At 42.1% G+C, this 25,299-nt stretch overlaps 2 protein-coding genes across 2 annotated transcripts in view; one reads left to right on the forward strand and one right to left on the reverse strand.

Moving 5' to 3' along the window:
* Positions 1–20,936, forward strand: RPP30 (ribonuclease P/MRP subunit p30). The gene is made up of 11 exons (XM_065638464.1): positions 1–86; positions 1,091–1,146; positions 1,467–1,523; positions 2,179–2,253; positions 2,809–2,880; positions 8,520–8,609; positions 10,745–10,861; positions 14,364–14,393; positions 14,782–14,819; positions 15,954–16,033; positions 18,053–20,936. The coding sequence occupies exons 1-11, from the start codon at positions 5–7 to the stop codon at positions 18,160–18,162; spliced, it is 807 nt and encodes a 268-aa protein (XP_065494536.1). The 5' UTR covers positions 1–4; the 3' UTR covers positions 18,163–20,936.
* The window catches only part of ANKRD1 (ankyrin repeat domain 1), an 8,766-nt gene continuing 4,308 nt past the window's right edge, over positions 20,842–25,299 (reverse strand). The window contains exons 5-9 of the mRNA XM_065638463.1: positions 24,758–24,856; positions 23,557–23,655; positions 23,314–23,412; positions 23,050–23,148; positions 20,842–21,771 (exon numbers count right to left, since the gene is read on the reverse strand). Of these exons, the coding sequence (XP_065494535.1) occupies positions 21,661–21,771; positions 23,050–23,148; positions 23,314–23,412; positions 23,557–23,655; positions 24,758–24,856 (507 nt within the window). The 3' untranslated portion in view covers positions 20,842–21,660. The remainder of the gene's footprint in view (positions 21,772–23,049; positions 23,149–23,313; positions 23,413–23,556; positions 23,656–24,757; positions 24,857–25,299) is intronic.

A 25,299-nucleotide genomic window follows, 5' to 3' on the forward strand; every position in this document is an offset into this window, starting at 1 on the left:
CAGCATGGCCGGCTTCGCCGACCTGAACCTTCCGCAGGGACCGGACAAGAAGAACCTGCAGAGCCTACTAGAGGCCGCAGCGCACCGTGAGTCGCTGCCCCGGGCACGGCGGGAGCGGGCAGGGCGGCGGGGCTGGCCCGGGGCTTGGGCGGCGGCGGGGCCGGGGCTGGGGAGCGCAGGGCCCGGGCAGGAGCGCGGCAGAGCCCCGACGGCAGCTCCGCCAGGCTGGTGCGAGCACAGCGTGCGTCCCTGGGCTGAGCTTCCCCCGCTTCTAGGCTGAACCTCGCCATGTGCCTGCCGGGGGGTCGGCTTTCCCCTCGCTCCTCTGCGCTCTGCCCCTTCAGCTTGCTGAGCAGCGCGGAGAGCTGGGTTGTGCCTTGCAGGATCTGGCTCCGCTCGTTTATCCCGGTGTAGCAGTTCCGGTGGTTTTGGTTTTTTATTTCCGTTTGTGTGTGGGGGGGTTTTGTTTGTTCGTTTGTTTTTGTGCCTTTTTTTTTTTTTTTTTTTTCTCCCAGTGTGGACACATTTTCACCCCTGCCGTTTCTTATTACCTAATTGTTTTTTTTTCTGCAGAACTGCCGTGCAGCCAGGTGCTGCCTGCCCAGTGCTTGGCAGGGATTTGTCTTGTGTATTTCTTCCTCTGATCCCTGCTGAATGAGACCTTTCCCTCAATTTTGTCAGTATCATTTGGAATGCTCGCCTTGCCTTCTCCGGTAGCTGTTGTCTCTCCCAGCTCTGCGTTTTCTGTGGTTTTGACAACTATCCTGAATGTCCTTAACCATTTTCCCCAAAGAAAGTCATCAACAGGACTGAACTAAGGCAAAATCTTTGGGAAGCCCAACCCCATTATTCATGTTCATAAAGCACTGTTATTGACTAAGTGTTGTCGGGGTGGCGTGTTTTAAAAGCCCAACAGTGGGGTTTTTTTATGTTAAAGCACTTTTTGTGTGAATTAATCTTCAGAAAAAATAATGCGAAGGGTAAGTATGCATATGACTATTACTTTTGATGAGTGTTTAACAGGTTTGTTTGGATTTATTTCCATTAGTTTACTGGGCAAAATATTCTTACAGTGTGATTTCTTTTTCAGTGGGATATTCTACAGTTGCTCTTAATCATGTCATTGATTTTAAGGAAAAGAAACAGGTAATTTTTGTTTGGGTCATTTATTTTTAGTGTGTTTTCTTCTGTAAACTTACGTGCTTTATTACATGTTCCCAAACAGCTTTATCTGCAGAATGCACTTTTAGATGCAAGTACAAATGTCTGAATTTGTAACAGAACTTCCCTTTTATAATTTAGTGTAACTGCGCTGGAGTGAACTTTTAATATGGTCCATGTGTTGTCCCTAGGAAGTAGTTTTGTTAGCAGGGCAAATTTCTTTTTAGGATTGGAATACAGCTTTTGTTTACATTGTAAACTTAACCCATGACATTTTGAATAACTTTGTTTTGTTCTCTTTTAAGGAAATTGTCAAGCCAGTATGTCCTTCAGAGTTGTTTCCATCTTTGCCTATTGTACAAGTATGTCTAGTTACGTTCCATCTATGTATTATTATTCTGAGTTATGGTTTTACTGTTGTGTGTTTGTGTATGTGATTTTGTATATTACATTTTAACGAAAAAAGATAAGTTTTTCCATTGCTTGATTGTTAAAATTTCCAGCATTGGAAGAATGATACACTCATATGAGAGTAGGCTCTCTTCATTATTTTAGGAATGATTAAAGAAATGGCTTAGTGTGAATTTTGAATCTTCTTGTATTTGAATAATTACAGTATGATTCTTGAAATATGAGTTTTGGAAATAACTTCCTGGTTTTGATGAAGCAAGTTTTGCATATAATGAACCAAGTCTATGTTTCAAATCACTGACATGCATTAATTCAGGAATTGCTTTTGCTTGTAGTTGGGGCCTACCTGGGAAACCATAGCAGTATTAAAACATACTCAGTTTTTCTGCATAATTTTCCTTCCTTGCTTCCTTCCTTCCTTCCTTTGGGAAACAAAAATATAAATCAATATAAAATAGGGAAGTGCAGCTACAGACTTTAGAAAATCAGTATAGGCAAGAATATGAGCAAGACACCATTTTCTTTTTATAGCAGACAGGATGAAAGTTGCCACATGTTATTGCTTTGGAGCATTTCAAGTCTTTTGTATTATTTCTTTTTTTGCAGGGGACATCTAAAAGAATTAAAGTCTTAAACCGGTTAACACTTGTCGTTTCTGATCCTTCTCACTGTAATCTCTTGGTAAGTATATTCAGTATTTTAATTTGCCAATTTTTATTTCCTTTTCTCAATGAATGAATCAAACTTTGGAAACTGTAGGAGGAGAACTTCGTGGATTTTATAGAACATTCAGCAGTGATTTCTCAAACCGCATCTCTAGCAAATAAAATGATCACGGAGAGTTGCAGACTTACAAGACTCATTATGGTTTCTGTTTATCATTTGTCAATATGGGACAACAGTTCTGCCCACCAGTTCTTTTGTTTGATTTCTGGACTTCTGCATGTAAACTAGAAGACTATGAGCAAACCCTGTGCCTGTTTTGGTGCTACATAATCCAAAGCAAAAGGTGTAAGAGCTTTACTAGGTGAGTGAGAGAAACCTCAAAATGAGAATGAATGACTTCACAGTGTGGCTCACTGCAGAGACATACCATGTAATTGGATGATTATTGGCTTTGTTTTAATACTTGAAAGTGAAAAAGGGATGTTCTTCTCATTATTTTGATTGTAACTGTTGTGCATATGTTTGGCATTTGTCCGAATTTAAGGTAGTAACTGTTTCTTCCTTTTGTAGAGATCAACATCTGCAAATATAAGGTTATATGACATCATAGCAGTATTTCCGAAGACTGAGAAACTGTTCCATGTAAGTACGATCATCTGATCGGTAATGACTCTTCAATAACTCATAGTGCCTTGGGCTAGTTTGGCTACATGCTTTGTTTAGATTTTATTTCCCATTTTATACAGGCCTGCACATCATGGGGCTAATTAAGCAACGTGGGCTGCCTGGGCAATTGATGGACTGGGAAGGTTGGGAGAGTTTGCAGGAGGCCGTAAGGCCTTGAGGTGACTGATTAAAGTCTAAAGCATCTACCTCTATGAACGGACTCGTGTGCCGCTGTGCAGTGGCTTCCTGTGCGTTTCTTGTACTCCACTGAGTACTCCTCTCTAGTGAGGACAGAAAACATCCTTATTTTTTTCTGAGATATATATATATATATACTATCAACATGTGGAAAACTTCCTGTCTTGAACTTTAACTTCTCGAACTCTGACAGCTTCCCCAAAACACGTGTGCAGTCTTTTGCTAGCACCAGTTGTTCCTGGTCTCTGAAATGACAGGGGAAGTGGGAGGATTTTAAAGCAGAACTAATGTGGTTCTGAAAGTTACCTTCTTCCTTTTAGTCTTGGGTCTTCTCTTGGAGGTTCACCCAAATGAGTAGCTCATCTCTTTATTTTTCTATTTATTTCTTTGTTTTAAATCAAAAGAGGAACAACAGCTAGTTCCAGTTGTCATTGCATCTTATGAGAAGATAAAATAAATTTACTGAAAGTAAACATGCCTGATTAAATGCAACAACCCTTGCTCCATTGCCAGGCTGAGATTTCTGGGTTTGTTTTGTATTGAGTGTTTTAGATGCTCAAGCTGAGTGAGAGTAGCTTCACTTCTGTGACTTCATGATATGTTTGTTACTCTGCCTGCCGAGAAGACCATTGAGACTGTACAAAAGTAGAGCAACCCCGGGGGAAATACTTGAAGGGCAGACAGTCATTTCCTCTCTCAGATTTAATCCTGGCTGTTAAGAGCAAACTTGCAACTGAAAACTGCCTCCACAAAATTTGTGAGTCTTTGAAGGTGTTGCTGTATCAGTGTTACTGAACAAATGCTGGTGTCTGTAGCAGTGGTAGCGCTCTAAGCGTGCTAGTGAGAGAAAATAGGGGGTGTGAATAATTTTCAAAACCTTAGTTAGGATTAATTTGCCACCTTAGCCCAACACTTGTTTCTTGCATTGGCTTTTGTTAATACAAATGCAAGTATTTTGAACAAAGAACTCTATACTCTGTCACTTCTATGATTTTAGAAAAACAAGGTGTTGCAAGCGTGTTTGACTGAAGAAGATATTTACTGTAATTTTTAGAGGTGATACCTAAATACAGTGATGTGCATTAGTTTTTCAGCTGTTACTAACAGCACCAAGCATCGCTTCGTCTTCCAACTTTTATCTATAGGTGCTATATCTTGAATAGACTCTTCCTACAAGAAAAACTTGTAGTTTTAAAACACCATCCAAGGCAGAATGATCTCACTTTGCTGGGTGATAGGTGTTAGTTGTCTTCGTCTCTCATATTTTTAATTGAATTGTTCTCAAATAGCTGATGTGGGTGGCCTGAAAAAGTGCAGTATCTGGAAGCAAGTGATTTTTTTGTCAGAGTGTTTTATCTTACAAAACCTAAAATTGTGACATTGACCTGTTGCAAGCTCATAAATAATAACATTAGCTCTGACTCAGAAGAGTATGTAGAAGCATCCTGTCTCTGTTAGCCTTGGCAGGCAGCAGGCAGGCGTGCAGTTTAAAGCAGCATGAAGGCGGCGCAGGAACACCAAAAGCAAACTCGAATCTCTTTGGAGGAGTGCCGGAATTTGCTTTCAAAGAGCGCCTGTCAGTATAGAAGTGAGTCTGGTTTTGTTTGCTTTTTTTTTGTTTGTTTTTGAAGCTAAAGCTACTTTCTAGTACTGCTGAGTACCTGTTTTGACAGATAAAAATTCTATTCTCCTGTTTTATTTTTCTAAATTACCCCTCCTTTTTGAAATCTTGTCCAAGTAAAGTACAAAGCAAGAGGCTGTAGAAGAAGGTGAACCTTAAAGAATCTTTCAGCAGAACAATTCAAGCATTAATTGTAACAGTTACAGCTTAATGAAACATTTCTGACTTTTTTACCTTTAGGAGATTTTAGGACTCTTAGGAGCATGAGAGAGGCGAATAGTTGCACAATACTTTTGATGGTCACTCTCCGCCTCTTTCTTTTGGTCTCTGACATCTTGCTTCTCAGGTGAGATCAGTCAATTTATCATGTGTTAAAACAAGCACCTGAAGCCAGGTAATCAGCAAGAGCATGTAGTGCTGTTTTTGGGGGAAAGGGCTCTGTCTCGTTTAAGGGTAGCTGTATTTTATTTTTAGCTGTATCTTAAGTTCTGTGGCTGGATGTTTGGTTGCGGCAGAGTTTAAGCTGGCGTAAACAGCCGCTGATTTTTGCAGGTCCCTGTCTGCTCTGCTGGTGCAGCTGCTTGCTTAGCTGCATGGCACTTCGGTTTGAGGAACATGGTTTTGGCTGAAAAGTAACCAGTTTTTGCCAAGTTGTTTTGTGGGCAGGTCTACTTTCCCGCTCTGATTCAGCGTTCAGCCACGCGGTTAGTTGTGCCGGCACAACGAGGATGGCTGTGCTCTGGGCGGGCCAGCGCAGGCGGCGACTGCTGAAGCTGATGCTCGCAGGTGATGGACAGTGTGTTAGGAAGGAAGCAGAACTGTCTACGAGACCATCTGCGGTGCTTCCGTGCTGGCAGCAATTTGAGCTGGTGAGGGAACCCAAGTGTGTCTCTTGCAAACTGTATGAGGTGAAAGACTTCATCCTTACGTGTTCACATTCAGGGCAGATTTGGATGTTTGTCTTTTTGTTTAAAGCTTCTAGGTTTTCTAACTCTCTGTGGAGAGCCGTGTCAGTTTTGTAGAGGTATCAGCAGGGAGAGTCTAGCACAGGTGATGTTACACGTGGAGTCTCAGCATATACCTCTGACTCTTATGACTCACAGATGTGTTAAACATAAAGCCTAGGGTGGGTCTTGCACCACAAATTAACAGCCAGTTTTAAAATACAAAGTTAATAACGTTACTTCCACAGCATCATCTTTCTCACCAACAATTTGGCACTCGTATTATTCTAAATAGAACAGGATTTTTCTTGTGTTTGTGAAAGAAATATGTGACCGTTGGAAATACGCTCTAATTTTAGCACAGCCCAAAACTAGTCTGTGCCCTCTTGTCATGAGCCACGGAAGTTTTTCTGTGACTGAGTGTGGCAGTGATGTGTACTGAAAGATGTACTCAAATTCTTCAAATAATTTATATCCTGAGGCACATGAGGAAGCTATGTTTGCCAAGATAATTGTAGAACATGCTCCTTTTTTAAATCTCCCAAGAGGATCATTTAGGGCTGCAACAGGAGTGCCTGCTCTATGCCATCAGTAAGGTCTGTCCTTGTTGCTTCTAAAAATCTTTACTTTTTAAGATTTCTGACTGTTTTAATCATATTAGTTAGTTCTGCCTGCTATTTGTAAGCAATTAGAAGATCATGAGGATCTAAAAATACTTACTTACTGAAGTCTGGGAATGTAGTGCAAAGCCCAATTTCATTGTTTATTCGTAAAACATTTGTCAAAGGTTTCCTCAGGCCATCCAAGCAGTGGTGAACGTATTTATTCCTATTTGTCTGGAGTTCCCCAGCAGATGGGGCTCCTGCCTGCAGTGTGGCCGGGCAGGCACTGGGCTCGGTAACTGCTGCATATCATCGTCTGTATGAAGTCTTTGCACTTCAGATCCTTTCAGCAGGCAGGGTGTAGCTTTAACTTGCCTGCATGTGTGACTTGTCCAGAAGCCAAAGCCAGGGTGAACATTGGAGTGTTTGGAGAACTCTGCTCTCCAACTTTCCATGCAGTGCAGGAGTTCCTCCTTATGGGGAAGTATGACTCTTAATTTTGTTTTTCCGTGGTGGTGTTTTTCTGAAATGTTCTTGTCACTGGAATCCTGTAGATATCCTGGCATTTGCGTCACTCCCTTTCCCACTGTGCTCTAATTTGCAAAGTGGAAAAGAGTTTTACAGTGTTTATGGAGCTGATTAGGAAGGCTTGTTTTCTCATCATACCAGGCAACTTGCATGTCTCTGATGTGTATTCTTGCTTTTCTTAATTTTCAGCTTTTTCTCTTCCTGAATTTCTTATGGCCTCAGTGGCAGCTTTTCTAGGACGTGATTCAGAGCTACTCGCACTGTGCATGTTCCCATAAATCACCTCTGTCTAGATGGTTGTATACCTCATAAGAAAAGGATTAAAACTGGCTGTAGTAGGGCTAAACTTACACATGCGAGTCTAATCTGATGCAATAGATTCCAACTGTGTCTGACCTAATAGAGTTGGTAAAAGTGGGGCACGAAGATAAAGTTTAGTCTGGATGGCCTGGCAGAAACACTTTAACATCAAAAACCTTGTGGTTTGCTGGATCTCTGAATTGCCCGCATGTGTCTGTGGCTCTCTTGTCTAGGAGAGAGTGCTATCCACAGCTAAGAAACATTCCTAAACCTGGGGCTCTGCTCTCCATCCAAATTTCTTGTGAACAAACTAGAAGACTAGTATGCAAAGCGACAGCCTGCACCGCACTACAGCAGAGCACAGCTGCCCTGCCCTGTGGGACTCCCCGCAACCCCCACCGCTTTCGTGCCGGTGCGAGGAGGGATGAATGGCTGGCGCCTGGCCCAGGTGTATTTGGAGTAGTTGCTGGCAGGTTTCTGAAAGCACAGAGTTCCCCTGCATGTAGAAAATTCCTTTTCAACATCTTCAGCCCGTTTTATCTTCTTTGTTACGACGCTGCTTACAGACATTAATCTGTCTCTGTGTAATCATCTTTAGGGGCTAGGCATATATAATTTCTACATGTCTTGTGTGCATGAGATGATATGTAAAGCAAGGGCTCCTTTTTGTGTGTACTTAATTTTATCTGTATGTCAGCATGGAGACTCTCCACCCTTTGTTCGTTCCTTCCATCTGTTAATACAGGCTGTAAATTGTGATGTGAGTCCGAAGCTAAGCTTTTAAACTGTGACCTCCAGTGCCATCCTGAGACTTCTCCAGAGGTGTGGCTTTCAGGAAGGGCTGCACGTTCCCCACCCAGCCAGGAAGATGATGCCCTGCGGATCAGCCTCCAGTACTGGGCATGCGGCACCACCAGTCACTGTCTAACATTCTGCTTCGGTTTCAGTCTTTTCTTGGTTGCTTTTGGTAAAAATCTGTAAAACAAATGGTTGCTACACTGGAATTAGTGTGATGGGTAAGGGGCAGTTTCTTGGATGTTCCTCTTGTAACAGGGGTTGTCCTTCGTTATCCGCTGAGTTCTTTTGCCAAAAGCCAGCATTGCTTGTGCACGTCTTATGTCAGATAAGAACAAAGCAATAAATATTTTCTTTGGGTTGGTCAGTATTTTACTGAAAAAGTAGTTCTGTAAGTGAGAGAAGGCTTGGGTTTTAAGCCTGAAATGTTCTAGCTGCGTACCTGTAGCCCTGCTGTTTTATTGGCATACTGCAGGGCATAGTACCTCTTCATTTTAAACCTGAACTCACCCTGGTGGAACATTTGTTGTATTAAGAAATGAAGGAGAATATCGCTGCACCTGAAGTTGAATATGCATTTTTTGGGTATATCTGTTATTGTAATCTGTTCCTATTTCTTTGCTGTAGATTGCTTGCACAACTGTAGATGTTGATCTGGTATGCATAAATGTAACAGAAAAGCTGCCATTCTACTTCCGAAGGCCTCCTGTGAATATGGTAAATTTACATCTAAATTGTTTTCTTGCTGTTAAATTCTGTATTTAATGTCAGTCTGAGTTGAATTCCCTACCATTTTACTCCCACCATTCCCATCCAAGTGGTTCTTTTATTTTCTTGCATAATGTGTAGTGTTATTTCAGATGTCCTTCACTTTAAGGCCTCCACTGCAGCATTTAATACACGGTGATGTTCTTTCTTTTTCTTCTTCATATCCCCCACTTAAGAAGGCAGAAGTGGTGTTCCCAAGGAATGGAAACAGAGCCTTAAGGCCACTACTATGCTAAGCAGTGAGATGTGGTGTTATTGCTGACTAAGCTGCTTCGCAAACCAGAAGTGGTACAGCTGTGTCAGAATAGATAAACAGCCCTGTGATTTAAAAGACAGGAGAATGTGAATGACAGTGTTAATCTGGGAGAAGGATGTTGTGCCAGTTATTTGGAGGACAACTGTATTGAATCCATACTTAGACAAAGGAATATCTTGGCAAATGAACCAAATGTGCAATTGCTAAATATCTGCTGTGGGGTACAAGATGACTATCAGCATGGATCAAATATTTTGTTAACACAGTTCTGCCTACTGTTGGTTGTTTGCCAGAAAGCTTAATCTGAACGTGCTCGTAGATGAACTAATTTTTTTCCTCTATGTATATGTCAAGGTTCATTCCACATGGGCATTCTTGGCTAATGTAGTTCTTAGTGCTTAAAAATTTAAATTTGGAATTGGGTAGAAATCCTACTTCCTCTTCTACAGAAAGTTTGACCTAGAATAAAAACTTAAAGTTGAGTAGAATTAATGCTGAAACACACGGAAGGTAATACTTTGAAATTTACTACAGATTGGGAATTCCAGCATTCCAGTTGGAATAACAATTTTGTATGAAATGTTGTTTGAAAGTACCCCAGCTGCCTAAAATTCCAGCAGCTGACCCAGGTGAGGAGCTGGGTGGCTCTTGAAGCCCTGTTTTTGGAGGTGTTTTCTTTACAAGCCACTTCTCAGCTTCCACACTCCCAGCTTCAAGGCAGGCTGTCTGTCAGACTGGTTTTATGCATCCTAGGCAGTCAGTTTTGGTGGTTGTGATGCCAGACAGATTGGCAGGCAGCTGAAGTGGTGGGGATAAAATTAAAAATCTACTTGACTGGAAATTGGTGTATTGCCATCACCTGTTTTGGTTTTGATAAATTCAGGCTTCTCTTCTTGTTTGCAGATGTCGGACCAGCTCTATGTAAAACATTTGATGTGTACATAGCTTCTGTTGTGCTTGCATGCAGAGGTCATGCATGGATGGGAGCTGGATTAATTTCATCTGTATTCAGTTACTGGACTCTCTTACAGTATTGACATTGCAGCATTTTTTAGATTTTTTTTTTTTTTTTTAATAATATGAGCATTAAGTATAGAGTAACATTTCAGGAAAACATAGTCTAGGCCATGGAACAAAACTCCTAGCTTTGAATTGTGTCTTTATTGCTAACTCACTGTGTTCTATAGCAAGTTGCTTAACATTTCTTTGTGTGTTTCCAAAACCAAGAATACTAAGCTTTTTGTGAGGTACTTCGCCTGACAGCAAAGGATTTTAAAGCAGCTGAAAATATAATCAGTATTACTATTTGGAATCCCTCCTGTGATTTACTGTTATTTAACATTCTCACAAATACCGGAGTATACTGTGAGACAGGAGAGAAGGGTCTTCATTGCTGCTTTTTTGCAAGGACAAATTCCTCATCTGCCAGATGTGGGTACTGTGGGAAGTGGTGGTCCTGCTTAGAGCAGGCTGTGGGGCTAGAGGAGGAGGGTCCTTAAAATTTCAAGGCTTCTTTCTGACCAGCACTACCTGTCTTCTCAACTGTGACAGTGGAAAGCGAATTACGATTAGTAAGTGGTTGGTATTTCTTTGTTAAACCTCATTTATCTGTCATACCAAGATTCAAGTACACGTATCTGGGGTACAGCGAAGCCCTCTCTCCCACCCCTTTCATGCTGTGCTGTGCTCTTGCTGGAACAATTCCACCTCAATTTTTTCATATATAGCACAATTAAACTGAGAATAAGCTACATCAATAATAGACAGCAGTTGTTAGATTGTTGTGCTTCTGTCCTTTTGATTTTTGATCACTTTCTTTCATGTGAAGGCAATAGATCGAGGCATTTACTTTGAACTTCTTTACACGCCTGCCATCAAAGACTCCACAATGAGAAGATACACAATTTCAAATGCGATCAGCCTGATGCAGATCTGCAAAGGGAAGGTAAGTTCTCAAAGTGAAAGCAAGCTAATTAGTTCAGTTCAGATTCTTCTGGAGTTGTACAGACTGAGCCATTTTAAATGAGATTGGTGCTGGGGTTTCTGAAGCTGTGACTGAATCTTTGCCTGCTAATACAAGGACACAATTATTCTAGCTCCAGATACTTCCAGCCATGCACCACTGCATGCTTTCTTCTTAAGCTGTCAAACTGTTAGATTCTTTTTTTGGAACAACCTATCTGTTGTTATGGTATGTAACACCCAAAAACAAAAGGTGAAAAAAAAAAAAAGTGCCAGAGATCTAAGGTTTGTACTAGAACCGAAATCCACGCATCTCTTAATCTCCTATTTCATATTTCTGATTGACCAAAAGCTCTATTTTGGTAGCGTACCTTGAGTATGGAGGGTAGAAAATAAAAAGAAAAAAGTAGAAATCTTGTTTTATTAAACAGTAAATTCCCAATGTACAAAACAGACCCAAGAGCTAGCTGGCTATCAGCCAGGGCTTTGCTGCAGTCAACTGCATTCTTCCCTGCTACTGAAACCTGAGGAAGAAGTAATGCTTGCAGCTGAGACGCCTGTAATCCATTGCTTTCATAACTTACCTCCTCCTAGGCTGCCAGGCTAAGCTGCCTGTCATGCTGGGTCCTCTCAGGCCTTTTTTTTTTTTTTTTTTTTTTACAGGAAAGCCTATCATAATACAAATCCAAGTCAGAAGAGATTGTAGCTCCTGCCACCTTTATTGGAAACAGCCTTTTGTGCACTTAGCTAGTCCAGAGAAGCTGAAATTGGCATTACCCTTCATATCTAGTCTGAAGTGGGATATACAGCTTGGAAGGCCAATTAAAAGCAGATCCATCATTACCTCAGTTCCCCTCAGGCATGGCAGCCTATTTTATAAGATAGCGGAGTGGGTCAAACAGGTTCATTCCCTTGGTGCTACAGAAGAAAGTATTTGCATGGCCTTTCCTGAGAAGCCCAGCTCTAGGAGTTAATTGCACAAAATACTGACTTTGGGTTGAGGTACACACACACAAAAACCCTTTCCTTTGGGTTTCCTTTTTGCCAGTGCTCCTCTTTCCTCCACAGTTGTTGATTTGGAGAGCACCAGTTGAGTTGGTGTCACAAATAGAATAAGTGAGATGTTTGAGCACTTGGTCTGTGCACAGCGCCCTTTCTTTCTGCATCTGTCAGTCCAGTGTATCATCTGTGCCTGGAAGGTTAATCAGTCGGAGCTGAGGATGACAAGTCATTGTTAGGCGCTGGACGAGCTGGGAGAGGACTGCTAGCTTGTCTTTATTTCTTGTCTCCAGGCTCAGTACCTGGTGGGCCAGCAGATATTGGTTGTTTCTCACTGGAAGTTTGAATCCATCAATTATGTAAAGGCCTTTTTTTAAGGGATGTGGGATGGCTGGTCCATAGGCTGCTTACATTGGTGCCTGGCACACAGCTCTTGCCTTCTGTAACCTATAGTTGCTGAACTTATAGCAGCTTTTGCATCCTTTTGTTCCTTTCTTGTTATAGTAGAGCAGAGAAACTTGTAGAAATTTACTGGTGTGCTCAGAGCTGGTGTTCAGCAGAGTCCTTGAAACATGTTAAAATGTGTAGGAAGTGAGGGAGGGACTTGCTTGCCTTGCCAAACAGAAGGTGTGTGTAGCCACAGTCCCTTACCTCCCGTGTTTTGGTAACTGAGTGTGGGTACTGTGCCTGGAGCAGTGCACTGAACAGCCGCTGTCTCCTTTACCTGGGGAGGTAATGCTTTGCCTTTGAGTTCTTCCCTTTAGCCCTTCCCTTGGGTTTGCCTTGGACTGCCTCTCCTTCACTCACTAGCAGTGCTTTTCTTGTCTGCTCTTGTTTCCTTCTTGTGTCCTGCCCATCCCCTAGTTGGAAGCCAGCTGCCTTTGAACCAGGCAGAGGGCATCTCCAATTGCAGCATGAGCCACAATCCCATGCTGGTTCAAGATGGTTCATGCAGCTGCTCTGGGAGCTTCTCTGAGCCTGGGAGACAGGCGCTGGTTGTTACAGGACAGAGCAGGAAACCTGAATTTTCCCAGCAAACTCTTGCGGTCAGCGCCAGTGAAGCTTAATAGCACCCTTGGTATCCATAGTGCAGTCATTGTAAAGGTGAACTACACAGAAAGAAATGTCCTGGGCTCCATCATGATGTGTGCTATTAAGTCACTTCAGTTTCAGTTGTTGCTTCAGTTTCTGACTTTCCTTACACTAAGGCAGAGTTGTATGTTCCATCCTTTCCTCCTCAGCACGTAAGGAAACCTTGGGCACAGTGTGAACATGCAGTCATTTCCATGCAAATAGCTCTTTTATGGGTTGAGTTCCAGCTGCACACAGAGCGTTCTCTTCCAGTGTCTGCCCTGCTCTTAGTGCTGGGGAGGTGGCAGGACAAGCAAAGCAGTGCGGGAAAGGGATCAAAAGCCCCACCTCATAACTGGAGGTGGTGTGATGTGTTGGTGGTATTGATGTCAGAGAGGGAGAGTCTTTCGCTGCCTTAGTACAATTCTTATTCCCACCCACTCAAGCAGGAATTCCTGAAGCCTTTTATTCAGTATCATAAAAGGTGCAATGATTTTTTTTTTTTTTTTTTCTCCTTTTTCCCCGCTGGTGCAAAACGGTCTTCTACTTGGTGAGCATCCTTGGAGGTTTATCCTCAGAAAAGCACTGGCAGCTGAGCTGTGGTATCCGCCAGCCCCCAAGCAGTCACATACCTGTTCTGTAGAAACCCTTTGGGAGAGAAGGGAGAAGGGTTTCTGTCTCCCTGGTGATTTTTATGAGGATGCCAGCGCTGAGGGAAGGGAGTATATGGCATGACTTGGCAGCCACTGCCTGACTGCAGGCAGGTTTCCTCAACCACTGTGAGTTTAGGGCCAATGTGAATGCTGCAGTTAGGATCGAGTTGTGCTGCAACACAGAGAGTAGGCTCAAACTTTGGGAGCACCAAACTGCCTAAAGGGCTCCTAAGTACATTTCTGTTACAGCTCAGGTAGAGTTGTCATTTTTGTGGAGTCTCTTTCAACTAGTATAAATAAAGGTGGCACTTCTTGACACAGTGTGTGCAAGTCTGCATTTCTTCTTTACCCTTAAGGTCCCTTTAAGGTCCACTATGAGAGATACAGCCTGATAGGTGCTCGCTTAATGCCATCACGACGTTTATTCTGCTTAGCCTATCCCTCTAAGACATGCAGCACTTATTGAATTCACCTCTGCCTGTGAAAGGTTTGTAATTGCAAGGGAGGGCTTGGCCCTGTGCCCCTCTCTCTGTAGGGGACAGGGAGATAACCTGGGTTTATTCCTGTCCCCAAATTAAGATCCATACTCTGCTAGAGTTCGCTTCATCTGAGGGCATCAGATACTCTGATGGTTAATTGGGCTCTGAGCCCAAACTTAGCTAATGCTCAAAGTCTTTGCTGCTTGCTGATTTTTTTTTTTTTCTCCTCTCTCATTTCTTGATGCTGTGTGACAGGTGAACGTTTGTTCTTTTTGTTTTCCAGAACATTGTTATATCTAGTGCAGCTGAAAGGGTAAGTCCCAGATTTTTGTTGAAGTCAGAACAATTTGAAGATTTAATTAAACATATAAAAAATGTAGTTTTAAATATGGTTGCTGTCTTGTGGGTTTTTTAAAATCGAGCTGTTTTACTAAAGAATTTTATTGTGGGATTTGGCATATTTTTTTTCTTTGGGTGGGGCTTTTTTCTGCTGTGTTATTTTCCATGACAGTTTTCTGCCAGATGGGGACTCTGTTTTTCAAAATAATACTGTTTGCTTGATTTCCTAGTGCATCTTCAGCAGCTTGCTATTATGTAGTATTTAACCTTGCCTTCCTGATAGGCCTATCCTACCTGCTCACATTCTGTCAAGCCTGAGAGAGATGACATGCACATATCCAACCTTCTTTGTTTTGTTTTAGCCTCTAGAACTACGGGGTCCTTATGACATTGCTAATCTGTATCCTTTCTATAAGTCAAAGACAGCAGCTAATATCAACATGTGAAAGTTCAAAGTGGTTTTGAAATATTTCTATCATTTATGCTCCTTGAACTTTACATGGTGAAGCTTATTGGTGACCAGTTCCATGAATCAGGCCTCTGAGTGGGTGTGGAAAGAGCAGCAGATCTTGGTCATGGGGTGGCTCATGCAGTCACTGTAAATAGTAATGTCTGTGTTCAGCTACAGGTATGTTTTGTTGTGATATTCATTGATATTGCATGGGTGTAAATGGAGAAATGAATGAAACCCAAAAATCTACGGACACAGTGAACCAGACCAGAAATTATTACTTACGATCTCCAAGGTGCCACTTCTTCGGTAGAAGAAGCTATACAATCATGTTTATATAAAGAAAGAAAAAGTTTCTGTTAGAGTACTGGTTACTTCTGTACTGAATTTTCCAGTCCTTAGTTATATATATGCTATTAAATAAGTTGTTGCATTCTAGAAACCAAGGAGAGTGTATTATTTTTTCCCCTTTTTTTAGGAATTCAGATACATTTTTACTACTCCCCCTTCCCTGCCCCACAAGCTGGATTCTGGACTGTCCCTCGAAGGGGAGGAGCATACTCTGAGTCGTGAGAACCGTGTGGGAGGGTGTGCAGCCTGGAAGGATTTTATGTGCAATGTTTCCTTCCCTCTTAAAAAGAGCAGTCAGGCTCAATCCAAATTAACATACCTAATCTGACCTCAACCCTGCTCAAGGCGGCTGGGAACTTTTCAGTTTAATGCTTTTGTATCAGACAGTGCCCTTTCCTCAAACCTGAAATTTCCCATGGGGTCATTTTTTACTTATTATGCATATACAAATGTTTCTGTGTTGATAGACTTTTATTTTTGGAAGTAGAGCTTCTTGTCTGGAAATAAGCAACATTGCCAGGAGCTTTCCAGGAGGGCTGCTGGGGAACTGCAGCCAGGAGAAGTGGGTGCCTCAGTTCCCTGCCTCTGGGTAACCTTATGCAAAATGTCACTTTGAGTTACAGCCTTGCTAATTCCCAGTTATGTGTAGAGTAAGCAAACCTACCATGCAGACAGACTTCCCTGTTCTCTTTGTTCCTTTCTGTACATTTTGATCCTGAGCAAAGGTGACAGAGGTTTGCTGTTTGGCCTGTCAGAAAGTGAGGCAAAGGCAGCCGTGTCTACCAACTGCAGAGCCACCATCCTTCATGGAGGTAAGAGAAAAGCATGTGCAAACTCTTCTAAGGAATGCTTGCATTTGTTAAATTAAGTTCATGTCAATGCATATTTTCCAAAAGATCCAAGACTTTATAGACTAACTCAGCTTGAGGTTTTACCTCTTGTCCAGTGCATTAAGAGGAGCTTGTGCAGCAAGGGTGTTTTATTTTCCCATGTTGCCATGTTAACAATTCAGTGGCTGAATTGATGGTCCTGTCTGTACTGGGGTACTTGCTTAACCACATTAACAAGTCATAAATTGTTTAGCCAAAACACAGATCTGCCTCTTGTGCTTCATAGTGAAACTATCGCTTGTTTCAGACAGGGTTGAATGCTGATCTCAGTGACACCAGTAGAAACTATATCATTGACTTCAAGAAAATCAAGATGTGTGTGTTTTGCATTTCCCCTCTTGCAGCATGAGCGCAGAAGGAACCTTTGCCATGTCCCTTTCTGATTCTCCATTATGTGGTCTGTTTCTGACTGGCTCTTGGACCATTTCAAACTCAATGCCAAGTCAAATACCATGAGTGCTTGCTGCTTAGAAAAAAAAATGGCTTGAATTGTTTTGTTGAAACAAAACTTGTTTCCTTATGCTCTCAGCAGAGACAGCTCACAGTAGGTCTCTCCTAATTGCCCACTTTAATATTAAAGCAAGTAGAAATTTAGTTCGTGGCCCCCTGCACTGGAAATCAAAAGGTTTCCAGTTGTATTTTGTGTCCTGGTGTCAGTGCAGCAAAGACCTGCCATAGTTTGTGTTCCAGGAATCAGTTTAGACCCTTGCTTTCTGCTGTAGCACCCATTTCTCCATCTTTACCACCCCTTTCATGTGCCTTTTTATTGGTTGTTAGCGTTTCTTTATTTTTGTTGTTTATTCTGATAGCAGTTTAACTTTATACTGAGTAGTCGCATCTAATTTTTAATTTCTGTCTCCATCAAGGTTTACTGGGTAGGTATGATTTCTAGTTACCTTCCCAACAGCTTGAGTTGCTCTAAGGTTCAAACTCATGGTAGGATTTGAGTTGCTTCTCTTGTTTCAGCGGAAGTGGGACTTGAACCTGCTGTAATTCACAGCAGGTAGCTTTGATCTCTTGGAGAGGACGTTTTTATGAACAGGGCCCTCCATCAGCCTGCTACTTATCTACATGAGGACAGAGTGGCAGAAGAATTTTTGTCCAGTTTATGTGGAATTTCTCAAGACTATCATCTGCCTTATCTGCAAAATTAGATAGCAGATGTCATTTCTCTGTCGCCAAAGAATACTGGCCCAGAATAAGTAGTTATATTATTTTGGCAAGGTTCTTGCAGAGCCTCTTTGCTAACAAGGTATTTGAAGGGAATCTCTTCTACCTCAAATTTTGCAGAGAAGCCTCCCACCAGTATTTTTGAAATGAGATTGGGCTCAGTAGATTGTTTAGCAAACATGAAGAGTTGGATAACATCACACAGTAGTATTTTATAGTAATGCTGAGAGTTCTGTAAATAAAATATTTTTGAATACCATAAAGCCACTTAATTGGTATGTATAGGTGAGCCTCTGCCAATATAGCTGTGCCAGCATAGCCTGTTTAAGAATCTTGGGATATGTGAATATGATTGGGTTTTGGTTTTTGGTTTTTGTTGGGTTTTTTTTAAGAACAGTATGTTTTGCTCAGAAATGCTGAAATGCTTTTCACAGTGCTTCCAGAATGTGCCCTTCTGTGACTATTGAACTGATTAAGCCTGCTTTCCTGTGATTTTGTGTGTCTGCAGCTCCTCAACCCCTGCAGAACTCTGTTTTCCCTTATGTTTGCTGTAACTCTACACCCACCATCGGATTTCTCCCTTTAGTTTCCCCACTCCACAAGGCAGCATATCCCCGGCTCCTGCCCATGCAGGTTGCTTACGTGCTCTGTGTGCAGCCTGGTAAACATGTTGAACTGTGCTTTGGGGCATGGATACCTGCCATTAGTATGCATTAAATGCACTAATGTCATTTTATTTGAGGTACTACAGTTTCTGCTTGTATATTCCAGAAACTCGGAAGAGTGCCTGTGGAGTAGTGTACACGGTGAAGAAGCCTCGCAAGGTTGAGGAGGAAGAAACAACACTGCCAGCCTGCAAAAAAGCTAAGACTCAAGCTTGAGGACTGAACCAATTGTCAAGAGGAGCCTCCATCCCATCTTTATCCAGTGTTGAGTCTTATCCCAGACTCCAGCCAGCTCAGTTCCTCCCTTACTGCTTAATTTAGACTGGAGAAGAATTATTCTTGTGGTGTTCAGGAGAGGAAAGCTGTGGCATGAGACTGCTGTAGTTCACCACATCTGAAAGGTCATGCTGGGCTTCTGGCCACGGCCAGGAGATTGTCTCTCCACCCTGTCTTAGGTCTTCTGGAGTCAGTGCAAACTCAACACAATGTTTCTAATACATGAAATTTTTCAGTTTTACAAGTGCATTCCCTTTTTTATTAAAAGTGTTTCTAGGAACACATGCTTTCAAAGTGTAGGTCTTAAGATTTCTCAGTTTTGAACACATCTCTGTACTAAACCTCACAACCAGAAGCCAGTAGATGTTTACCTTCAGTGACCTGTGAAGAATAATGGCGCAGTCAAAAAAAAAATCTGCTTCCCATTCTGGTCAATGGCTATAAAGAAGGTCTCAGCATCTGCCACTTGCTAGGAGGTATCTTGGGTTTGTGTTACAGTAGGATTGACCTGACCTGCTAGACGCATATCCCAGAGGCCGTCCCTGTCCTGTAGCTCTTAAAACCAAACTGTAACATGAGATGGTTACCACAGATGAGAAGGAAGAGCCCAAGGTTATGCTGAACTTGTGCTCAGCATGGTATGTTGCAGTCACAGCGTAACAGCTGGCTCACCTTGGCCTGAGCGGTCTCCACATCACATCGTTCTTACTGCATCATTTCCTTCTTTATGTCCTGGTCTGGCAGTGTTGTCTATGAGAGCGTTCATTTTGCTGCCTCTTGCTTTTCTGTTTTCCTTCCTGTTAATGTCTCAGTAAATCTAATCTGGCTGCCAAAAAAGCAATCATAACAGATTTATAATCTGCAGAGCATTTTCAAAGCTCTTCCAAATGTTGACTGAAGTTTTGCTTTTGATTAGACCAATATAAAAATTATGTAAGCTACTGTACTTGAGATACTCTTGAGCCAGCTTTACTGTGAATATTCCAGTTCTCTATTTGCATCTGACAAGTTGAGAAGTGGAAGTTATAGCATGTAAAGTATTGCAGAAGTCTTGCAGTGGGTCATCTCTGAGCTCTTAGTAATTGGACTGAGCAGAATGGATGAAGTTCTCAGTAGACTAATGGTTCTGTATAGTGCTGTTATAATTCACAACAGATTTCGCTTCATTCAACAAATAATGAAATATTTTTCCGTTATTATTTTATTTGTTCACTTTGTGATTTGAGTCTCTTTTATTATAGGTATTGGGATATTATACAGTAGTTTGTCATTTATGCACTTAGCTCTAAAGTAATGCTGTAAATAGAGAAGAAGCAGAAATGCATTTGTCTGGTGCAATTTTCTGAATGACACATTATGTTGCCTTGGCCAGAGAATAACCTACCTTGAGCAAGAGAGAAGTTGTTTGGTAGCTCGCATATGGAAAGCATATGGAGGCTTTTGAATGCTAGAGATCCTTCTTGCTATTTGTTTACTTGATTTTAAAAATTTAATGTCTGCATCTTTGCCCTTTAAGTTGATGCAGTGCTTCAGGAACTGATTGAAAAGTTTCTTCTGCCCTGGTTTCCTGAAGTGCATTGTTCTGGCCACTTTGGTGCCTGAACAATTGGGCTTCTTCTTGGTTAGGATGATAAACAAACTGAGTTATCCAGCACTGATGTCATTTCTATTTCCTGCAAGGCATGCTCCCAGTGTCTGGGTAATTGTGCAGAAACAAGTAGCGAAGCAGTGGCTTGCAGAGAAGGGCAGCAAGCAGAGCTGTCCCATAATTTTTATGGAGAAGAGTGTCCACAAATAAAGCCTACGGCTGGCATGGTAACACTCATGAGTTATGGTGCTTGTGTGAGAAAAGACTAATCTGTCTAAAGCTGTTGGCCTCAATCTGGGATAGCTGGCTGCAGCCAGCATAGATGTTTCTTCTGCTTGCTCCTCTGTGGTGTTTCTGTAAATTCACTTAATCTCCAAATTTGGCACTTCAGTAACAACTATTCATTGCTGCCCACTCCTGACCCTACCTTGTTGCCCAGGACATTGTTTTGGCCAGACTGCAAAGCCTGCTGGCTAGAAGCCAGCTGACACAGGTTGGTGAAGGTGAGAGCCTGTGGTGCATTTTGCAGGGAGGCCACACTCTTGGGCATTGGGATTTTAACTGAAAGCAGCGTGTAACATCCCAGTGAAACTGGATACTGGTGTCCCTGCTGGCAGGACTGTTAAGAGTGTTCTGCTTCTGCTAAAGCAAAGAGAGAGGTGTCTGCCTTTCCTAGCAGGACTCAATGACTTCCTTGGCTTGGACAACTGAAACTGTCTGATGTGCTCCGTATAGTAAGTACTGCCTTGCTGAGAAACAGATTTTTAAATCAAACTCAGTAATGAAACTGTAACTTTGTTTTACTAGCTACCCAAGTACTGTCTTTCTGCTTTTGTATATGTGTTTCCATTTAACACTATAAGTAAGAGATGGCAGGGGCAGGGAGGTCACTCGAGGGCTGGCTGCTCTTGGCAGTTGAGACTTTTTTTTGAGTTTAAGAATTTTACAGAGGCCAAGATGTGAGCTTTCTTTAGAGAGAGAGACAGAATCACCCTGTGCATGCTTACCACTCCATAATCCACTCCAGCAAGTAAAAAGAACCACTCCGTTTATTTAATCTGAAATAGATCAGTACAAAATGTACAGAAAAAGCAATACCAATTTACAAATATACATAATTTGCTTTTGCATTCTTCAATTATCAGACTTCACGGTAGTCCATCTTAAAAAAATTCTCATTCCTGATACTGGCTTCTCTCACCTTCATAACATTGCACCTGAATCCCACAGTGCAAACAGTTACGTGATGGTTGGAGTTCTGTCCTTGAGCTCTTTGTCAATCACAATTTCCAAACCCCATGTAAACCCCATTACTCAACTACTTCTTCAAATCCACTTGGCACCTCAGTACACTTTCATTGCTGTTCCACGTACCACCACTCGTTTAACATATTCTTTTAATAGTGAGAATTTGGCTGAGATGAGGCAACAGTTGCAAGTATTTGCTATTTAGAGTTATTAGAAGGCTTGAGGGAAGTTGCCAATGTAGTTTGGAAACACTGCCATTTAAGACAAAAATATTTGTGTTGCTGGCAAAGATTGCATTAGGATGTAAAGCTCTATCAAAAAAGCTATGATAATATTGAGAATCATTAAAAATTACTTTTAAAATAAATAAATAATAAATAGTAATAAATAAAGTCATTTTAGAACCAGTGGAATTTTAACACTCAACCTGCCTTTTAAAGTGATTTCTTTGCATGTTTGTTTTGCAGTTTTCAGTGAAGGTACTTCAAATAATCCAGTACCATAAATATTTTCAATAAAAATACTATGTTCAGGACTATATTCCTCCAGATTCACTTGAAGCATTTAAAAGCAGCAAAAAGATAGCAGTGTGGTTTCTCTCTTCAGAGCTTGCCTAGATGGACGCTCTTATAGGATTTGTCTTTCAGGCTGTTGAATATCTCTTTGGTGCCATTCTGCCACTGAAGAACAAGATCCATAGGGGTTTTCCCTTGCTGGTTAAAAAAGCAGAGTAAGCAAGAATTAATTTCAGCCAGTGATTTCTGAGTCCTTTGTTCTTCCTTAGATATTTATACAGTGTATCTGTCTGTCTGATGTGAGACCCTTCTGCAGGTACAAGGTCAGACTAACTCTCTTCTCCCTGAGATCTGAGTCCTTTTGCTCTACAGGTCTAGTCCCAGTGCTGTTCAGACTCACGGTGAAATCTCCCTGTGTTTCAGTGGTTCTAAGCCATATTAGCAAATACTGTGACTAGCAGAGCATGCAGGTGTTTCTTTTGATCTAGTTTAAACTGGTGAGGAATACATTTAGATGAAACCTCAATAAGGCACTCTTCTGTTTGATGGTGAATTCAGATAAGAGTTTGTACCAGTTTAATTAGGTTATGAACCACATGTAAATTAAACAGAAGCAACTCTTGTGTGCAGACAAAGCCTGAGAGAGTAAGTCTTTGGCCCTTGGGGCTGTGCCTTTCATAGTTTCCTTACCCTGGTGAGGGGTGGTGCTGGGAGTGCCCTGCTTTGGAGAGTGTGGGCAGGGACTAGGGAGTGCAGAGTCCTGCAGTGACTGGTTTCTTCCTTGCCTCCTTAAGTTTTGATTGATTGCCAATCAAAAACATTGACTGGCATTGGTAAAGCCCACTGGCCATTCCACTGCTGCTTGGTTTAGGAGAAAGGGTCTGCAATGTGCTGTGTTTTAACAAGTGGTCGCAGACCTCCAGCAATGCATCTGCTGCTGCAGTGGTTATGAGCAAAGAGGTGTGGGGCTTCTTAAATTGGAACTCCACTGAGCCATGGGGATTTATTGCCCAACAGTCCGGTTAACAGCCAGCCATCCAGATGTAGTGCTTGGGCTCGCCCTCGGCTGCACACTTAACAGAAAGGAGATTTCTTTGACAAGCGAAGGTCTTTGTTGTCTCGGTGATGGTTGAATCCCAGGCATTGTGCAGACAGCAAGTGTCTGTATGTTCTATCTTTTCAATAAATGATATGTGTAATTAAAATAAATCGCAAAAAGATGTGTTTTTAAGTTGCAGCTGATAGGTTCTGATTTTAGAAGAGGCATGTGTTTGTCCTCCCTGACCTCCCCCAAGTTATACTTTTGCTGTGTCAGGTCTGCTTTAATTAACTCTGAAGTCATCTAATTAAGTCTGTCTGTTCACAATAGTCTCTCCTGGCCTTGAAACCCATGAAGCTGCTCTGAAGGGAAACTTATTCTAAAATGTTTTGAATTACTGCTTTTTTTTTTTTTTTTTTTTTTTTGCTATTACTTACGCAGTTCTTTATAGTTAGATCGGCTCCATACAGAATCAGCAGCCTGATCATTTTGTAGCGGTTCAGCCTGACAGCATCGTGCAGCGGTGTGTCGCCTTCCTGGGGGCAGGAGACATGGACCACAGTGTCAGTCCCAGCGGCCCAGCGCCGCGGTCCAGACACAACCGCATAGGCAGGGATCATTATGGGCAAGTGGAACTGTCAAGGCAGAGAGCAGCTTGATGCTCCCTGATAGCTGACAGGTGAAAGGTTGTTGGTACTTACTCTGTCTCTGGCATTGAGATCTGCCTCACAGGCGATGAGGTGCTCCCCACAGTCGTACTGACCCGTCCTCACAGCCACGTGCAAAGGGGTGCTGAGCAGCTGAGGGGCAGGAGACACAGGCAGTCAGTGGAATGGAACAGGTAGAGACCGCTTCAAGAATGGCCAACAAAAATGATCTGCTTGGAGTAAGGGTCAGCTTTGCATCTTCAATTTTAAAAGCCGCAAAGTCCCAGAAGAACATACCTTGTCTCTTGCATTTCTGTTTATTCCTTTGTCCAGTAGGAATTTCAGAACATCCAGGTTCCCCCCTCGACACGCCCAGTGCAGGGCTGTAGATTCAAGCTGCAGCAGGAAAAACAAAAGGAAAGTAATTTAATTCATCATTATATTTTTTTAAAAGTTAAACCATTCTGATCAAATTTCTAAATTAATCCAAAATAATTGTAATGCAATTTAACCTAAAGCACTTCGCTGTGATCAATGAGTTGCTTCTAGTAACAGCTTTTCTTATTTTGCCCTAATTTCTTTAGTACTGTGAGTTTCTCACTCTTCACACTCACTGCATATTTCTCTTAAAGACTGAGATCTTGGCAACACCGCTGTGAGAGAGGATGTGTTTTGTCTATTCTGTGAACTTAGAAGTTATCATTAGCCAGGTATGTGGGGTTTTTTTCTGGCTTCTGTGCTAGTTCATATTTTTTATTTGATGCCTTTTGGCTTGTAAAATGCATAGAACATGGAGGTCAAGGGAAACAACAGTTCTCTTTTTAAAAAATAAAATCTTATGTAGGTCCACAAAGTGAATTAGAACCCTTCCTCCCTCCAAGATTCACTTTCTCTCCACTCAGCTCTGCCAGGAGGGATGGAATGCTCTGCCTGTTGTTCCTCCTGTTTCTTACACTACCCACAAGCACTGCTGGGTTAAGCAAGGGGGAGCAAGGCTGGCTGGTTCCAACCATTTAGCAAAGGGATGAAGAGCTGGGAGTGGAGAAGCAAAAAAACAGCTGCAGAAGCAGTTGAATCCCAGCTACCTGTGTAGCCGGCATTCCAGAGGAGCAGGGGTCTCTTCTGAGAGCAGCCTTAATCCTGGTGGAGAATGTATGCGTTGTCCTGTGCCCTGGATACAGGCGTGGGACAGTGGTATCTCCAACACCTGCCAGCAGGCTGGAGCAGCGGCCTGACCTCAGCTCTCTCTCCCTACGCTAGGAGACGTTTGTGGCAGTCTGCTGGACAATGTGTTCCTCCCTTTCCTGCATTTTCCATTTTGGCAAAGGGAGGCAGACACCCCCTCCTGAAAACTCTTCTCAAAAATGTCATTTTAAGGGTAAACTTACAAGATGCTGCAACGGTCCTCTTCTATAAGAAGCACTTCTATAAGTGCTTCTCTTGGCATTTATGAAACAATGAGCAATTTTTTGAAAGAAGTGTAAGTTGTCGTACATACCATGTCTTTCTGTTCAAGCTGGGCTCCAGCTTCCACCAACTTTTTCACCACCTCTAGATGTCCTTCAGAGCATGCCCTGTGCAATGCAGTGCGTTTGTACTGGCAATTGCAACAGTATGAAGTCAGATATTAAATGTGGCACAAAAAAAATTCTTTAAATCTTTTCCCCCCTCCTCCCTAGGATGATGGCAAATACATACTCTATGCTGATTCATTTTCAAGAGCTAATACATTTGAGACCTGAAATCTGCTAAGTTTTAATAGCATCCTGTGAGATGAGAGCTGCCTACCCAGCATTTTAAAGGATGTGAGAAATATCTGCAGTATGGCATTCAAATTTAAAATTATGCCTGTTGATTTTTTCTTTTTTTTTTTTTTTCCCCCCCCATCCAACATGCTAGCTGCGTTTTGCAAATGCTGCTTATGCATTATGGATGAGAGGGCAGGCAGCATCACTTCCTTTGTCGTTCTGCAGACAAATTTCTTGCCTGTTCATCTGTAGTGTTGGAAGACCACCTGCTACAGAAAATCAGGGTCTCCTG

The sequence above is a fragment of the Caloenas nicobarica genome, chromosome 7 (genome assembly GCF_036013445.1).
Source record: "Caloenas nicobarica isolate bCalNic1 chromosome 7, bCalNic1.hap1, whole genome shotgun sequence".
Lineage (NCBI taxonomy): Eukaryota > Metazoa > Chordata > Aves > Columbiformes > Columbidae > Caloenas > Caloenas nicobarica.